Source organism: Henckelia pumila, chromosome 3 (genome assembly GCF_033568475.1).
Source record: "Henckelia pumila isolate YLH828 chromosome 3, ASM3356847v2, whole genome shotgun sequence".
Taxonomy (NCBI): domain Eukaryota; kingdom Viridiplantae; phylum Streptophyta; class Magnoliopsida; order Lamiales; family Gesneriaceae; genus Henckelia; species Henckelia pumila.
In genome coordinates, this window is record NC_133122.1 from 135,750,810 (window position 1) to 135,767,569 (window position 16,760).

The window sequence follows — 16,760 nt, forward strand, 5'->3', positions numbered from 1 at the left end:
CCCTATATTTTCAAAAATTAACCACTCAACTCTTTGTCAGTGCATGTTTCCAGGGGTATTTGTGCGCATAATTTGAAAACACAAGGGGTTAATAATCGAATAGGGCTTTTAGCAATCTTATGATTTCACAAGGGTAGTATATGCAATAATCACTTTATTAAAGATACAAAAATGTAACAACCCAAAAAAATTGAAATATTTAGTTATATATTGACTTAATTTGCTATATTTATCTTTACATATATGAGTTTTTTCAACATGAATGTCATCTTGAATTCAATCAGATGTCTAATTTATCACAAATAAAATGTTTTCACGTGCAAAGCACATGTTCTTTACTAGTAATAATAAACAAATGAATGTTTAAAGAAATACTTAAGGTAAAAGATTTTGAGTTGCAACGTTACCACCAACTATAACTTTTGATAATATGACAAGCACTCGGTCCAACACTAACTTGTGAAGATCTTAAATCATTAACTCAAAGTCTCAACCTATATATAACATTGATCTGCATAAACGTAGAATCAAAAATTTTCATTTCTTATTGAGAAACAAAGGATACATAACCAAATTTTATGGAAACGGGATTTTTATTTTTATTTTTTTAAGATGAAACGGGATTTAAATGAAAATAAAGCACCCATTTGTATCAGAATTCTCCATGTGACGATTTTGGAAATCATCGAAGCAATTATTTGCTGCATTAATTGTGGAAAAATTAAAACAATAGTATCAATTGTTGAAATATTATCTCACATCGGTAGGATAGAGTTTATGAGAGCCCTTAATATAGACAAGGGAAATCCTCATCTCTTGAGCTAGCTTTTGAGGTGAGTTAGGTGCAAGTCAATTTCAAACATGGTATCAAAGCCCAGACCCTCCGTGTATGTTGGACCGCCCATAATTGGGCTGCCTACCAATGCTCCAGATGTTCATTCCTGGGGGTGTTGAAATATTATTGCACATCGGTATGATAGAGTTTTTGGGAATCCTTAATATAGACAAAGACAACCCTCATCTCTTGCGTTAGCTTTTGAGGTGAGTTAGGTCCAACTAAACTAAGCAAATTCCATTTTTTTTTAAAACAAAGATATATTATTAAGAAGACAAGTCTGGGGCAATTACATTCAAAAGAATAGTAGGATGTGGATCAATCCTTCCTACAAGATCAGACATAGAAGTAGTCGCTCTAGCCAAAGCGTGAGCGGCTTGATTCGCTGATCTACGGGTAAAAACAAAAGTACAAGATGCAACTCCTTGAGCAAGGAGTTTACAATCTTCAATGAGAAGACCAAAGGAGAACGATCCGCAACAGAGTGGTTGAGAGCGTCGATAATGACTAAAGAATCAGATTCCACAATGATAGAGAAGAAATTAAAATTCTTCAACCAACTAAGAGCCTCTCGTATGGCAAGAGCTTCACTTGTTGCTGGGTTTTGCAAACCGTGAATTCTTCCTTGGGATGATGCAATAACAATACCATGATGGTCTCTGAGTATACTGCCGAAGCCAACATGAGGAGGATTTGGAAGAATAGCTGCATCAACATTACATTTGAGAATGTTCCTTGTAGGTTTATGCCAAAAGCGCTCTGTGATTGGAGTATGAACTGACTGAAGGAGATGAGCAGTATGCCATAGGGAATGAAGATCCAAAGCCGAGAAATATAAACGAATTGCAGGAGAACATTGCCCATTCAAAATCACATTATTTCTATTCTGCCAGATGCTCCACATGACTGATACTGTAATCTCAATATCTTTTGGCTCCTGATTGATGGCAATAGAGTTCCACCAATCAATAATTGACACAGCTGCTATGGAACTCCTTAAGGATGTGATACTCCACACTGCACGGGCCAAAGGGCAGGATACTAAAGCATGAAAGTCATCTTCTGGCATATTGTGGCAAAGTGGGCAAGTAACCTGAAGGTCAACTCGCTTTGATTGTAAGACCATCAAAGTAGGGAGACAAGATGAAAGCGCCCTCCAGACAAAATTAATCACTTTAACAGGTATACGCAGCTTCCAAAGAAGATTTCAGTTGGTAATTCCGACGAAGGGTGATGAATCCCGAGAATGAAGTTGAGACTTATACCCGCTCTTGATCGAGAAAACACCATTCTTTTCATACATCCAAATCCATTTATCTTCAGTTAATTATGCGACGAATTCCAAGTCATGTTGCATTATATAACTTAAATAATGTCTCATTTATAAACCTTTTTAAACACATTCTCATTCCTAACAAAATGGGTTAAACTGAACAAACCTAAGCTTTAATTGCTTATATTAAATTTTATTAGATTATTCCCCAAAAAAAATTGTTAATTTGGATACAAATAAAATGATCTATTTTAATTTGGCTTCTTATACCCATTTTACTATCATTTTGGTTTAACTGATTTTAAATATGATTACTATCAATTTATTTCATATGCTTTATAATTATCATTATTATTATTAAGATGTTTTCTTTATTAAAATAATGAAAACTAATAAATTTATCGAAATTGAAAAAAATAAAAAAAATAAAGCGAGGGGACCCGTGTGGCCGTGGCTATCTTTCTATTTGTCTTTATGTCGATCGATGTCAACGTCGGTCGAAATCCAATCACACAAAGTTTGTATTAATTATGATTTCATGAGGCTGGAAAAATTGTTTGCGCATATATAATTTTTTAATTGTAAATTTTTAAAGCTCAAAATAAATTAAGTTTCAAGGTTTGTAATCTACATAAGTATTGTAATTAATAAGAAAAGATGTAAATCAAGATGTACACTAAATTTTATATATATATATATATATATATATATATATATATATATAATGAATTGGGCTGGCCCAATTCATTCTTGCTCTCATGATCTTCTCCCCCCTGGTGGGGAGTTTTTTGCCCTCCCCAGGATTCGAACCTTGCACTCCAGGTCATAAATGCAGTAGCTGATCTATCCAAAGGAACAGTTCAGTAGAACGTATCAGCAGAGCAAATCAGTAGAAGCAGAAGCAGCAGAGTAGATGTTCTCAGTAACTAGTATAAGCCATTAACCTCTGGACAAAGTCTCAAGTACACTGGTACACTCAGAATTTCTCAGTCGCAGTAATGTACCTTCTTATAGAGAACTAAAAGACAAGAAAACAACTATAACACAACGGATGTATTTGAATCAAAGATGATTTATCTTGTACCTATAATAAGAGACCACAACCAGAAGGAAAAACATCCAGCTCTCAAGAACTCACAATCACTCATATCATGTCCAAGAACAATTGAACATGTTCAGTTGTTCACATAAGCACTAGAGGAGTTCAAAGCTTTCATTACAGATCATATCAGAGCTGAAGAACACTCAGCACACGCCTCAAATAAATCAAATCATTTAGGATCATATTGTGTTCAGTGTTAAACTATAAACTTTGTATTCTACAGTTGAGGTGCTGCAAACCTCTGTAACTTGTTTTTAGTAGAGTGCTGAAACCAGTAGATTGTCTAGGAGTCTCAGCAAAAGGCAGTAGGGTAAGTCCTAGCTGAGATGGGGTGTTGCAAAAGGTTGTAATACTTAAAGAATTCGTTTGGTTTACATGATTAGTGGAGGATTGAAAACCTAACCAGCGTTTGTCTGGATTTTTGGACTTCTCTCCCACTTGGAGCCCCGGTATTAAACACTGTTCAGAATGGAAAATAGATTCCGAGCTGGCCCAGGGTTTATGAGTCCACTTTCGTACAGTGTTATGGATTAGGAGATAAAATTACCAAGTTGTCCCTTGATATTTATTTCAACCTCATTAACGTGGCGTAGATCTCAGATCTAAAGCAGGATGTAGAGACGAGAGAATGGATTCAGCCTGAGACACTCACCGTTGCAGCAGAGGATTCCGTTCAACTAGCACGGTGCGAGAAGAATAAATCGTAAACATGTATGCAAGATCTTCACCCATATTTTTGAGAAATTCGTGTATGAAGATTACAGACTTTTCCAAATCACACTACGGCGAACATTGAATCGTTCCATGGCATGGGAAGGATTAATTACAAGAAATGGTCACATCAAAGACTAACAACACCACCATTACTATCAGCAACAAAATGAGATTTTAGCTCAAATCACAGAAACACTTTGAAAAGTATTTTGTTACTTAATGTGGGAGTATAACTGAACCAAACATCAAACACATTCAAAAATCCAAATGAGATATACAAATCACTGTAAACAACCAATGTCACAATTAATCCATCTACCAAACAAATTCTATCTTTTGATAATTGGTAATCACTGCACGAGAGACGTCTCAATTGTGTACATCAAAATATTTATCTCCAAAAACCACCTAACGTCAAATGGATCTTGATATATAAATTTTGAGGAGCTAATTAGAGAGAAATTCATGTTAATTAGCCAAATTGTATGAATAAATTGTAATTTATTATCTTTCGAAACAAGTAAAGGAGGCAAGGAGCGAGATGAAGATTGACGTTGTTATGCCCAAATCTACGATGCACGAAATGGGTGTAGGATTTGAGAATTCATCGGAACTTCATTTGGGTTAAGAGGGTGTTTTGACGTGATAAAAAAAAGGATGAGATTTTGTGGTTGAGAAATAAGTATGCAGTATATATCTTTTGCAGATCGGATCGAGGGGCATTATCGGAATTGAAAAATTGAATGTATTGATCCATTCAATTATCCAATCAAAATAAATAAGTAATCAGTCATACAAAACAAGGTCTCTTGTATCCACATTTTTTTAATAATCCATACATTATCCACATAATTATCAATCCATCAATTATCCTATCACGACAACTAAACACACCCAAAGTCTTCTAGAGTGTTACCTTCTGAAGAACAGAAGAAGGGGTGGCGTAGAAGTTTAAGCTCCGAACATCCAGAAACAAATACTTGTGTTGATTATTTTCCGTTAAACTCACATACATCCAGTAGAGCCCCACTTGATGCATGCTTAATTTCTCAGTTGACCTTATTTCGCACATTCTTATTTGTTGGTCAATTGATACTGATATTCAGGAGAAAGGAGAGTTCAGTGGCTAATACTACTGAACTCAATAACAGTAGCAACTCACTACTGACTGAACAGAAGGGATCTCATCCAGTTGAGAATTGATCCAGTTTAGTAGATTGTATTTCGATCCTGACATAACATATACAATCTTCAAATAGCAAAGACTACGTTTCTTTGCCTTTTTTTTAATAACGTATGGGATGAGTTTTCGGTATATCTTACCACAATACTGGTATGAAAAAAATTCATACCGGTATCGATACCGAAATTTCAAAATTTTGGTATGAAAAAAATCCACACTGATATCGTACAAAACCGAAAAAAAATTCAGTATACTGAAAAAATTTCTGTATATAGAAAAAATTTCGGTACAGTATCCCGATAATTAGATATTTTGATACGTATGTCAGCCCTACGTACGAATCCACAATCACTATCATTCAATTCGTTATATATTAGGTAAATCTTTGGGATAATGTAGCGGTCTATAAATCATGCTATTTATTTATATATATAGGAGTACTGCATCGACAAACTTACGTGAAAAGATATTAGCCTGAAAAATCGAGATCGATATCACTAATGAAACATATATGTACGTACTCCACCAATATTGTTTATTGCAATATCAGTGGCCATATTCTTCCTTTCTTTACCTTAGTCTATATATTAAAAAAGAAGCAACCCACTATAGCAGATTTAAAAATGGCCTCTCTCCCTACAGAATATTCGAAAGCCTTGTCACTCTACTCTCCGTCCAATTTTTTTTTTTTTGGATCTATTATTTACTTAATTAGTTCGACAAATGTTTATGAATGTTTTCATAACCGGACTGGTGATCGAATCAGTTTACTTTAAAAAAATAATTCAACTGGTCGAATCGTTTTAACCGGACGGTCGAACCGGAAAACCGTTTATATAATATAATATAATTAATAATATATTTTAAATTTTTAAAACTAAAAAGATGTATATAAATAGAAAAATATATAGATTTATCATAGTTTGAAAACTAAATAACCATATAAATATATTCAAAATATTAATTTTAGTTATATATTTTTTAAGAATAAATAAATTAATTAAAAAATGTAATATTACTAAAATAATATTTTTAATGAAGTACAAATTTCAAATAATGTTGTATATATATATATATATTAAAATATTAAATTAAGATTTTAAAATTAAAAATATATTTTTTAAAAAAAAATAAAAAAATTCGAAAAACCGGTTGAACCGGTTCTTGACCGGTTCTGTGCCGGTTTTTTGACCGGTTCTTTACCGGTTCGACCGGTTATTGATCGGTTTTGATCTGTTCTGATCGTAAATACGATTTTTAGGAGCAATCCGAACCGAACCAGTGACCGGTTCCCGGTCGAACCGGTTGAACCGGCCGATCTGGTCCGATTTGAAAACATGGTGTTTATCCAATTTCCTATGTACTAGATAATAAGATAATGTCTTGTTCATGACGTTGTCTATTATATTTGGGTTTTATCTTGGTATCTTTTGAATCAATATCATCAATAATGTACATATCAACTGTTGTTTGTGTGCATGCGCGCCTACACACACACACACATATATATATATATATATCCGTCGTTATTTTTATGTGTATATATTGAATAAAACACAAGTTAATGCATACAAATTAACCACATAAACCAAGTAAATCGCATTGGACGACCAATATACGACAGCTTGCCCAAGAAAATGTTGCAAAAGCTCATCAATTCTACCAATTCCGTGAATGAGTACAACATTCTGCACTATATTATTAATTTTGTTATTACTACTAGGAAAAAATACAGACACAAGAAGAAGTTTATTTATTTTTTTAAAATCAAAATATAAAGTGCGTTGAAAGTTTTTAGTGGTTAGTTGATAGAAAAAGATAAATATTGAATAAATAAATTTGGTGTTCTTAAAATAGTTACTATAATAGCCATATTTTTTTTATATAACAGTATAGATTATATAACGACAATACTTGTACAAAAGAAGACGAGACTTTCTTTAATATGATCTTCACCGAACAATCATCATTCATTCATTCATTCGGGACCATATATTAGAGCAAAAAAGGCCTTGAAAAGGACAGAAACAATTTGAAGCAAATGATTTATTTCTTTGCAGGCTCCTTCCCCGTCTTCTGAGGGTCTCATTTTGTTGTCTTCTGTTTGTATTGGTCTTCCATTGAGGTATATTTTTGCTTCACCGAGACACAGAATCTGGAGAGGCTCTCACAGGTTGCCATTGATCAGTGGGGCAAATGGTGGGTCCGAGTCGGCCCCAGATTGTTCTGTTCGGGTCGTCCATTGTGCAGATGAGCTTCAACGTCGGAGGCTGGGGAGCCATTCTTGCTGACCTCTATAATAGGAAGGTATTCATGCCTTTCATCTTCTCCGATTCTCATCCCTCTTTTCTTTTGCAAAAAAGTTCAATTTTTTCAGTTTCCTTCAGCTTCGATTTACCCCATAAATTTGATGTCCTATGGGACATTTGGAGACCTTGTCTAATAAGCCTTATCGAAATCGAGGTGGGTTCGCCACTAATTATAGCCCAGAATATATGGAAAAATCGGAAGAAAAGAAAAGGTCATTCAGAAGTAGTAGTGTCTTGATATCGAATCAAATCGATTAATGTTAATCTTAACATTTATTTGATTGAGTCTATGGATAGCCTAAAACTGAGATGATAGTTAGCAATCAATAAGGCTTTTGGTTGTTATATCAGGTGCATGTCACATTGCAAATGCTGTGGAGATTCTTACTTTTTATCCAAATGGACATTTGGATCCAAAAGTGTTCAAACTGTATAAAAGATTCGTGCCTAAAGATTGATGTTTTTTTTTTGTTGTCAACTTATTCTTTAGGCAGACGTAGTATTGCGAGGATACGCTGGGTGGAATTCGAGGAACGCCCTTCAAGTTTTGAATCAGGTCTTCCCGCAGGTATACACTGCAGAAAAGTATGAGCCTTTGTATTTTCATTGCCACCATAATATGACTCTACTTGTATCAAATCCAGGATGCAGCTGTTCATCCTTCTCTGGTTATAGTATATTATGGTGGTAACGATGCGATGCATGCTCACCCGAGTGGATTAGGCCCTCATGTTCCTCTTCTCGAATACGTTGAAAACATGAAGAAAATCACCCTTCTTCTCAAGGTACCATATTATTCGAGGTGATCTCATCATCTCATCTGTTTATTATTTGATCTTGGTTGATTATTACTATCCATTATCAAAATGTGTTCTTCAAGATTATGACGATGACGATTCTCTTCTTGCAATTTTTGGACAATTTGCAGAGTAACTGTGAGGATACCAGGATCATTTTTCTTACTTCTCCCCCTGTGCACGAGGCGATGATCTACGATTATTACGGGTGATCACTGACCCGAATTTAAATCAAGGTTTCGTATTAGCTTCCCATGTAAACATTTTTCCATGACACCTAAAATGTTTAACCCATGCATGTCCCAAATCCAGTGATACATTCGTTAGCCAAGCCCGATCAAATGAAACCTGCCGCACATATGCTGAAGCCTTGCTCGGACTGGGCAAACATTTGGATATCAAAGTCATCAATCTTTGGACCGCGCTTCAGAACAGAGACGACTGGGGAAAGACTTACTTATTGTGAGTACATAACATAATATAAAATATTACCTGTCCAAAATGTTTTTACCCATCCGGGTTATTAGTTTAGATCTAACCAATTTGATTTCCGAGGTTTCTGAATGTTGTTGTTTTTGCGTAGGGATGGAATCCATCTGAGCTCTGAAGGAAGCCAGATAGTAGTGAAGGAGGTTTTGAAGGTACTCCAAGAGGCTCAATGGGAACCAAGCTTATATTGGAGGTCTATGCCAGATGAATTTTCAGACTACATGGATGATCTTCGTGCAAAAACTAGCCAAGACTGTGTCGTCTTGAACAGGATTTCCGGCTCGAAGATGGGGTGGAGTAATTAAAATGGATCATAGATCCGATAATTTCCGAACTTGCAAGTACTATATATTGTAGTGAAGAAACAAATATTGAAACCTATCAATAAAATTTTCAAGTAATCAAGCTACACAAGTTGGGTGTAAAATAATCAAGTTTGTTACACCCAGTGAGGCAATAGCTCTTGGATCAATGGACTATACATGATTTCATTCATGTGAGGCGTATGTTAATCCAAGGGCTGAGTTATACCTCAAATTTTAATGTGGGGACCATGTTAATACTATGGCTGAGCTATACTAGGTGTAGCATAGCATCTGCTGCTACACAAACAATCATTTCATTAAAAATTCATATAGAAGGACAATTCGTTTCCTCGCTTACATTTGTAAGTCGAAAAGCAGAAATTCAATTCTTGAATCAAAGAATGTATACATTTTTGAGGTCATGGTCTAATTTACACTCGCCAACTATATTACATCATCGAAGATAATTCACAAAACGTTCAACTCTCTCTCATACAGGTAAGTACAAGCGCATACAATTTTATAACATGATTAAACAAGCGATACACACACTGGGCGGGGAACAAGTGAAAGGAGCAGTAACAGGAGCAGCAGCAAGACTACCATGGCCGGAGAAATTTCATGTTCTCCAGCTGTGTTAGTCTTTCCAGCCGCCAAATTAAAGAAAACGGAGCGATTCACAGCAATGAATTAAGAGTAGAGCTATAAATGAATCCACAACTCCCTGTTCGTGGCTATATTTTTATGTGGAGAGTTGGAACCTGCCACTGGGCCTTTTTCTTCTCCATCCCTGGAAAGTGAAAGGAAAGAGATATTTTAGCTCAGCCTTCATGGACAAAACTAAACTTGTGGTTGGAGCACACTCGATAAGCATGTGCATTCAATTTTAATTGATAGAACAGAAAAAAGATATCCATTGATAGAACTGAAAAAAGATATCCAATTACATTTTGTTATGTAACTTTTTTTTTTAAATATGCGATCAGTCGTTCACTTGATGCTGAGTGCAAAAAATAGGTAAATAATCAAGGTATTTGAAAGTCTTGGAGAAGGTCATGTAGCTAAAAGAATAAAAATAATGACATTGAAGATTCTCAGAGTAAGAAAGGAATAAAGAAAAAAATTAAGGTGAAATTTAAAAAGTGGAGAACTTACAAAGGCAGCATAATAAATAAATGTGAGCCCCGCGAGAACAATGAATGCAATTTGGAACACATTGTACCTGCGACAATAAAAGTAATGTTAAAACCACGAGACTTGGATACTTCATGGACTAACCACAATATGGGAACTGGAAACTAACTTATATAAGTATTTGATTCCCCGAAGTGATTGCAAGGTGTGACCAAAAATTTCTTGAGCTGCAGTAGCTTGGGCATAATATCCAAATGCAGTGGCACAGAACTGAATTACACTGCATCAAAACAACAAAAAATGATCATTTCAAAAGTTATCACAGGCGTTCAGTTTTTCAAATGTAAGCATTCAATCACTCAAAATTCTGCAAACAATAAAAAATGGTGATACTTTACTACCATATAACAACATTTACTAATTTCGCATATAGTTCATCATGAAGAAGAGGATAATAGGATCATCATGCATTAAAGGTCAATTCTGGACAAACATAATTGAAGGATGATTATAGAACCCATGGTCGTCCCATTGAGTTGTTTGCATGCACACCTCAAGCATTGCTTACAAAGCTGAAGAACAAAAGTTTATGATAATTACCTGATTGAGCTAAGAAGAATGAGTCCCACGTTAAAAAGAAATGAGTTCATAAGTGTGGCACCCCACCTACAAAAACAGGTCAAAATATTAGGGAATAACCATCGCTTGCAACGAGAGTGAGAGGCAGATATTGAAAAGGAAAAAAAAAGTGATAGCTAAGCATACTTCATAGGATGGATCGTAATGAACACTAATTTCATGCCAAGCATCATTGCCCCAGCAACCACGGATATTAAGAGATAGAAGCAAAAAAATGCGAATGCTGCAGTTCCCAGAAGACCTAAAAGTAGTAAACAATATTCAAACAATTAACAGTAGTAATTAAAAGAAAATACACAGATACAATGCAAAGAAAAATCTTGGTGTACCCCAAACATCATCCAACTTGATGAAGACCTCATTGAGAAACGGGGAAAGAGGAGGATCAATCAGCAAATATATCACAATATGTGCAATCCAAGCCACTGAAACAATCAACCTGTACAAGGAAATAAAACATTTCAATAATATTTTTCAATGCTTGGGTGAAACTACAACATCTGAAAATGAAAACCCAACTCAAAGATTTAGGAAGTGTCGTGGTGATTCATAGCGAGCAATAATTTTGGTATCTTCTTTAAAATATTGCTGAGAATTGTAGGAAAACAAAGCAGCAATCTAGAAAATGCCAAGCCAGGTAAAAAGAAAAAAACATTTGATAGTTGAGTAAAATACTAGAAAGTATGGTATAATGCATATAAACATCAAGCATGAGATAAGGGAGTGATTCAAAGATCATAAGTACCAACTTTCTTATAATTGGAATTCGAAGCAAACACAAAGATCAGGAAGTTTAGTAACTGGAACGAACCCTAAAACACCAAGTACCAGCTTGGCAAGGTAGCCAAGAACAGTCAAAGCCCAAGATGCCTCAGCCTGCATAGATTTGGGGAAAAAAATGCTTTAGCTCTACTGCCTTTTAGGGAAGGAGGTGGTGACCAATAAAATACCCACGAGAAAAATAAAGATGGATTACAACTGATATATATATATATATATATACACATATATAATTTTCATTTATCACCTTTTCTCCTTGAGGATACATCTCTTCCAAAGCCTTCACATCTTCTTCCAAAAGAAGTAACTCCTGCAAAGCAAGATGACACAAGGAAACTTACTGGATAATGCCACAAACCCAATAGATTACACCACTATCCAATTTACAGCAGATATCTTCACTGACAAAGATAGAGAAAGGAAAAAAAATACCAGAAGAAAAATTCAACTGGAGAAGCTACAAAATATTATGACACAAAAATATCAATCAACAAGCAATAGCAGAAAAATCACAGGCTTCTTCAAAAAAACATCACAGGATTTCCCAATAAAGTATATAGAAACAATGAACTGTGTCCGATAAAGATCTCACAAATAATGATCAGTTGTCATCAAGAATATCGAAGGACGAACACCTATCCTATAACCTAAAAGTCTTCCTCTGAAGCCATTGCTAGAGCGAGAACAGACAGTCAAAAAAAGGTCTTCTGACAGAAGTTTCAAGGTCCACAGTCAAAGAAACTTCATGCAAAACCTTAGAAATTTTAATTTAACATCTAAAGATAATAACAATACAGGTAAACTGCAATACCAGTACAACAAACCTTTTCTACTGTCTTAACATTTTTGCGCCATTTTCTGACCTTCTCACCGCTCCTTTCCTCCTGATGAAGAGCATCAGCTGCTTTTTTCAGTTCTCTTGCTTTTTTTCCCATTTCAGTCGCTTCCTACATGAGATGCAAACAAGTATCAGAATGAAACTGTACATAGAACCCAAATTCTACAAGATTGAGATATCCTTTTGGATCCAAAAGGAAACACACCAATGAAAAAAAACATACCTTGATATACTGTGAACGAGTGATAACAGCCTTTGGACGCCGGAAGAAGGAAAATATAAGTCCTAATGGAAGGCAAGCAATGCCAACACCACCAAAAATCTGGAGTGCAGTACGCAAAAAACCTTAAACAAGAGATTTGAAAATGATGCAGAAATATATTTTTGAATACGTTCATAATATACATATATATACACACACATATAATTGACGAAAAGATGGCTCAAAATGATCCAATAATCATGCTTCATGTCCTAGTGAACCACAGTAAGTTTACTTTAATCAGTATTGTTAAATAAGACTAGGGCTAATTATGATCCTAGATAAAAATCAACAAGAGTGCCTATGTGACTTTCAGAACAACCGAATACACATACATGGAAACAGAGCTATGCATGCACTATAGAATCACATCATGATAAAGAAATCAAGTTAGCAAGTCTACATGCAAGAAAAAATAGAGAACATCTAATTCCTTCTGAAGTTTACCACTGTAGCAACAAACGAACAATGAGGGACATACAGTAAAGAGCACTGATCCAACAATTGTAGCGAGAGCAACCACATATTCTGGGAAGGTAGTGCGCATAGTCCATGTTGTCTCAGATGAAGCGCTGGCTAAATAAGCGGCACACTGAAAATGAGCAAGAGAGAAGTTGTAAGAACAAGGCCTTAACCAATACTTAACACCTAAACAGTATTTCAAACCTGTCTCGCTCCTCCACCAATACACTGTTGACCACTGGAAAAGTCCCATGAAGAAGGAGAAGATGGAAAGGGTCCAGTTGCTGAGGAGAGATGCCTGACAGTAAAATCCACCTTTCCAGCAAGCCCTAGGACACAATCAGTAAGAAAATTTTACACAAGTGTGTCTCAATGGAATTTCTTGCCCAGTGCCCTTATAATCCTCCCAGTTTTCTCAATAGTGAGGATAAATACAAAATTTTATCAGTTGGCAAAAAAATTTATTTGAGAAAATAACCAATCCATATGAATGCCAACCACATAACGCAAAGATGAAGCAAAACAGAAACCATTCTTTTTGCATAATTTTAGAACACTTCGCATTCCTAAGAAACAATAGCTAAAAGATCTATTCTCAATGCACAATCATTCTATCAAGTTGTGAAAATTAGAACACAAATAACATTAATGACAGTCAGTACAACGACCTCGGGAATACACATGCGGTACATATAATTTGAAACCCAAATCAACTAAAGAACTTAAAAAATCATAGATGAGCTATGCACTTGAGCACGAGAGTTTATCACAGTTTTCGCCAATAACTACCACAACAAAAGTCAAGCAACGGGAAAACTATATATGACTTTCCTTTACTCAACATCAGAGCAGTTAAATTTAATGTGGTTTCAAAAACTTAATCGTCAAATTTTCATAATTCAATGCCCACTTAAAAAGGTACGTTTTTCCTACCCAAAAAAAAAGGAAGAAGAAGAAGAAGAAGAAGAAGCAGGAACTCTACTGATACAACATTACCGTATAAAATCCCCAGAACAAGAGCACAAACAACAGCTGTCACGATCACCCAAACCAGTGCACTTTTCAACCGCTTAAACAAACTCCTGAAAAATCCACAAAACAACCAGAAGAAAAACATCAAAACCCACCCAAAGAAAAAAGCAACTAAACAACGCACAAAGTTAAAAAAAAAAAAAAACCCAACTTGTCTTGATCGCCTTCGTAATAAAACATAGCGAACGGAATGACGAAGAAAACAAGAATGGCATCCACAATGTAGACAGCGAGCCACAAATCCTTCATCGGGAGGGTCAGAGCACACGCTCCATTATAAATCGAGCGGCGGCAGGCCTGCCTGTTGGCCACGTCAGCTGGGAGCATGAGAATGGAGATAGCAGCAACGGAGAGGCCCAGAACGACCACGAATTTGGGGAAATAGGCTTGGTTGGCGTCATCGGGGTGCTGGTAGTTAACGAGGAGGTACAGGTTGAAAATGAACACCACGATGCAAACAACTATGGCCACAATAAATAGGGCTAAATTGAAATCCCCCATTAGAGGCGATTCACGCGATCCAAATCAACCTGCTTTCTTAAATCCTTCTTCAAGGGTTTGATTGATCAAAATGTAATTTCAATTTCAAAGTTGAGTAGATCTTGGAATGAAGCCTCTCTCTTTGCGTTCGAAAATGGGGGACAAGAGTTGCTCCGGCGACGGTTTGACCCGGGAATGACTGGACCGGTTGGGCTTGAAATCACAGTTTTTTCTTTTTACCTTTGTTGGTTGTCTCTTGAACCGAACCGAAAATTAGACCACACGGTTATGGTGAACCTTTATCTCAGTTTTCTTTTGATGAACCTTTCCATTATTAAAAAAATTATTTAATTCTTGATAAAAAAAAAATTATTAAATTCTAAATCCAGTTGCAATTTCAAATTAAAATTTAAAATCAATTTCAAATCTCATTTTTATGTTTTTCAGACAGTATTAGTGTTGTAACGCCCCATTTTTATCTTAAATGAGTTTATTGAGTTAATCGGAGATTGCAAAATTCACGAGCCGACTTGATTTTGATCAAAGTCTATTTTGCAAATTTTGGAAATTTCAGGGACTAAAACGCAAATATTGAAATTGTTATATTATCTACACTTGTAGACTTAGTCCACTCTCACCATCACCTTCCCCAACTCGTTATCCTCCATTAGAGCCGCCCCCTTCTCATTCCAAGCTTCCAGATTTCTGTCCGAGCTCGATCCGGCCGTTGAAATTTATTTCTGAAGGCAGTTTAGCGATCACTGCAACGAGAGCTCCGTTATACCGTAAGTATTTCTCCGATCAGATACGTTTTGTTTTTCAGATGTAGTTAGAATCGATTGAGATTCGAGTATGTTGTTCTTGACAGAATTCTGATAGTTTATTATATGTCGGTTTTGAAATAGAGCGACGTTCGGAATTGTTATGATTTTTTTGGTAGCCATTTTCGAAAAAGAGGTTTTGAGATTTGTTGGAATTGCCTTGTTATTGGTGTATTAGCATTGATTCGAGTTGTTATCGATATTGAACTGTTGTCTGCGTTTTTGGTTTGATCATTTATAGTCGTTATGCCGCCGGTTTGAGTTTTGAGGATTTTGAACCATGTTTGAGTTGTAGAACTTTGGACATTGGGTTTGTTCGTTGTTGTTGATCATATTTTGTCTCCGTACAGATTCGTTTGGAGTTGTCGAGACAGAGAAGCATCAGTCGATCGTCTAGAGTTTGACGAAGAATCGGTAAAGAGATTACCTTGAGCCGATATTGTTGTTAGGTTGTATAGTTTCTGATATAACTTTTTTATTGTAGCTTATCCAGAGTTGGAACTACTTGCATTGAAAGGTAAAAGCAGTCATCGTTAGCGGGATAGCATATTCGGGACAGTTGGTTCTCGAGTTTCCCTTAAAATCACATATTGCATCGATACTTGTTCTAGCATGTAGGACTTGTATTTTGTTGATTATTTGATTGTATTTTATGGCTAAATGCCTTATGCTTTCATATGCATTCATATTGAGCCAACACTATTGTTTCAACGGGCAGAACAACCCTTTTGTTAGACGTTTAGGAGCTATAGTAGAGTGGCCTAGGACGTAGTTGTTGCGCCTAGTGCTAGCATACTCATTATAGTTGCTCAAAGTCTAGAGGAGTGGGATACGTGGCACCACCTCGATTGGGAGGGTCGGTGGGTTGTTTACGTGATCTCGTCCTTGGGATCCCAAAGCAGAGCAGCAACCCCTTGTTTATCAGAGTTAATATACCTGTTTTAAAGAAATGCATATCTTTTGTTTTGTGTTGATTCTGTTGTTTTGAAAGCATGTGGTTGACTTATTACATGTATTACTTGTTATGTTTTTTTTACTCGGAATATCTTTCTCACCGAAGTTATCCGGTTGTTGCTTTGTTTTTGTGTATGTACTTGGCAACAGGTGGGGCATGATCAAGTCAGAAGAGGCATGTTTAGCTTCGAGGGCAAGAAGTAGAAGTGAGACTCGGTTTAGAAGTCAAATCAGCATGCCAATCTAGTTTATGTTTCATAGCATGTTTAGATTCGAACTCGCCGTTTCTGTTATATCGATCCTGCGAGTATCGTGGACTGGAGGTTGTCGTTACATGTATTATGAACCATG

General features: G+C 35.9%; 3 protein-coding genes across 3 annotated transcripts; 1 reads left to right on the plus strand and 2 right to left on the minus strand.

Moving 5' to 3' along the window:
• Positions 1–1,163: 1,163 nt before the first annotated feature.
• On the minus strand, positions 1,164–1,961 carry LOC140889557 (uncharacterized). The gene has a single exon (XM_073297270.1). It carries the CDS (start codon positions 1,959–1,961, stop codon positions 1,164–1,166), a length of 798 nt encoding a protein of 265 aa, XP_073153371.1.
• A 5,149-nt stretch (positions 1,962–7,110) lies between these two features.
• On the plus strand, positions 7,111–9,114 carry LOC140891374 (GDSL esterase/lipase CPRD49-like). Its single transcript, XM_073299835.1, has 6 exons — positions 7,111–7,414; positions 7,907–7,984; positions 8,061–8,201; positions 8,345–8,421; positions 8,526–8,675; positions 8,797–9,114. The coding sequence occupies exons 1-6, from the start codon at positions 7,304–7,306 to the stop codon at positions 9,005–9,007; spliced, it is 768 nt and encodes a 255-aa protein (XP_073155936.1). The 5' UTR covers positions 7,111–7,303; the 3' UTR covers positions 9,008–9,114.
• Positions 9,115–9,359: 245 nt separating this feature from the next.
• LOC140889463 (LIMR family protein At5g01460-like) lies at positions 9,360–14,885 on the minus strand. The gene is made up of 14 exons (XM_073297183.1): positions 14,306–14,885; positions 14,119–14,204; positions 13,327–13,451; positions 13,142–13,252; positions 12,622–12,720; positions 12,385–12,507; positions 11,808–11,870; positions 11,592–11,656; positions 11,110–11,219; positions 10,907–11,021; positions 10,742–10,807; positions 10,311–10,421; positions 10,163–10,229; positions 9,360–9,797 (listed from the first exon to the last, which is right to left on the minus strand). The coding sequence occupies exons 1-14, from the start codon at positions 14,653–14,655 to the stop codon at positions 9,750–9,752; spliced, it is 1,539 nt and encodes a 512-aa protein (XP_073153284.1). The 5' UTR covers positions 14,656–14,885; the 3' UTR covers positions 9,360–9,749.
• Positions 14,886–16,760: the final 1,875 nt, after the last annotated feature.

Coding starts and splice junctions, on each gene's coding strand:
- LOC140889557 (XM_073297270.1), bottom strand. CDS start 1,961: ATGGTCTTACAATCAAAGCGAGTTGACCTTCAGGTTACTTGCCCACTT.
- LOC140891374 (XM_073299835.1), top strand. CDS start 7,304: ATGGTGGGTCCGAGTCGGCCCCAGATTGTTCTGTTCGGGTCGTCCATT. Junction 8,202..8,344: donor AAATCACCCTTCTTCTCAAG/GTACCATATTAT, acceptor GACAATTTGCAG/AGTAACTGTGAGGATACCAG. Junction 8,676..8,796: donor TGGGGAAAGACTTACTTATT/GTGAGTACATAA, acceptor GTTTTTGCGTAG/GGATGGAATCCATCTGAGCT.
- LOC140889463 (XM_073297183.1), bottom strand. CDS start 14,655: ATGGGGGATTTCAATTTAGCCCTATTTATTGTGGCCATAGTTGTTTGC. Junction 13,253..13,326: donor TTGGTGGAGGAGCGAGACAG/GTTTGAAATACT, acceptor GCTCATTTTCAG/TGTGCCGCTTATTTAGCCAG. Junction 9,798..10,162: donor TTATTTATTATGCTGCCTTT/GTAAGTTCTCCA, acceptor TTCACTTTCCAG/GGATGGAGAAGAAAAAGGCC.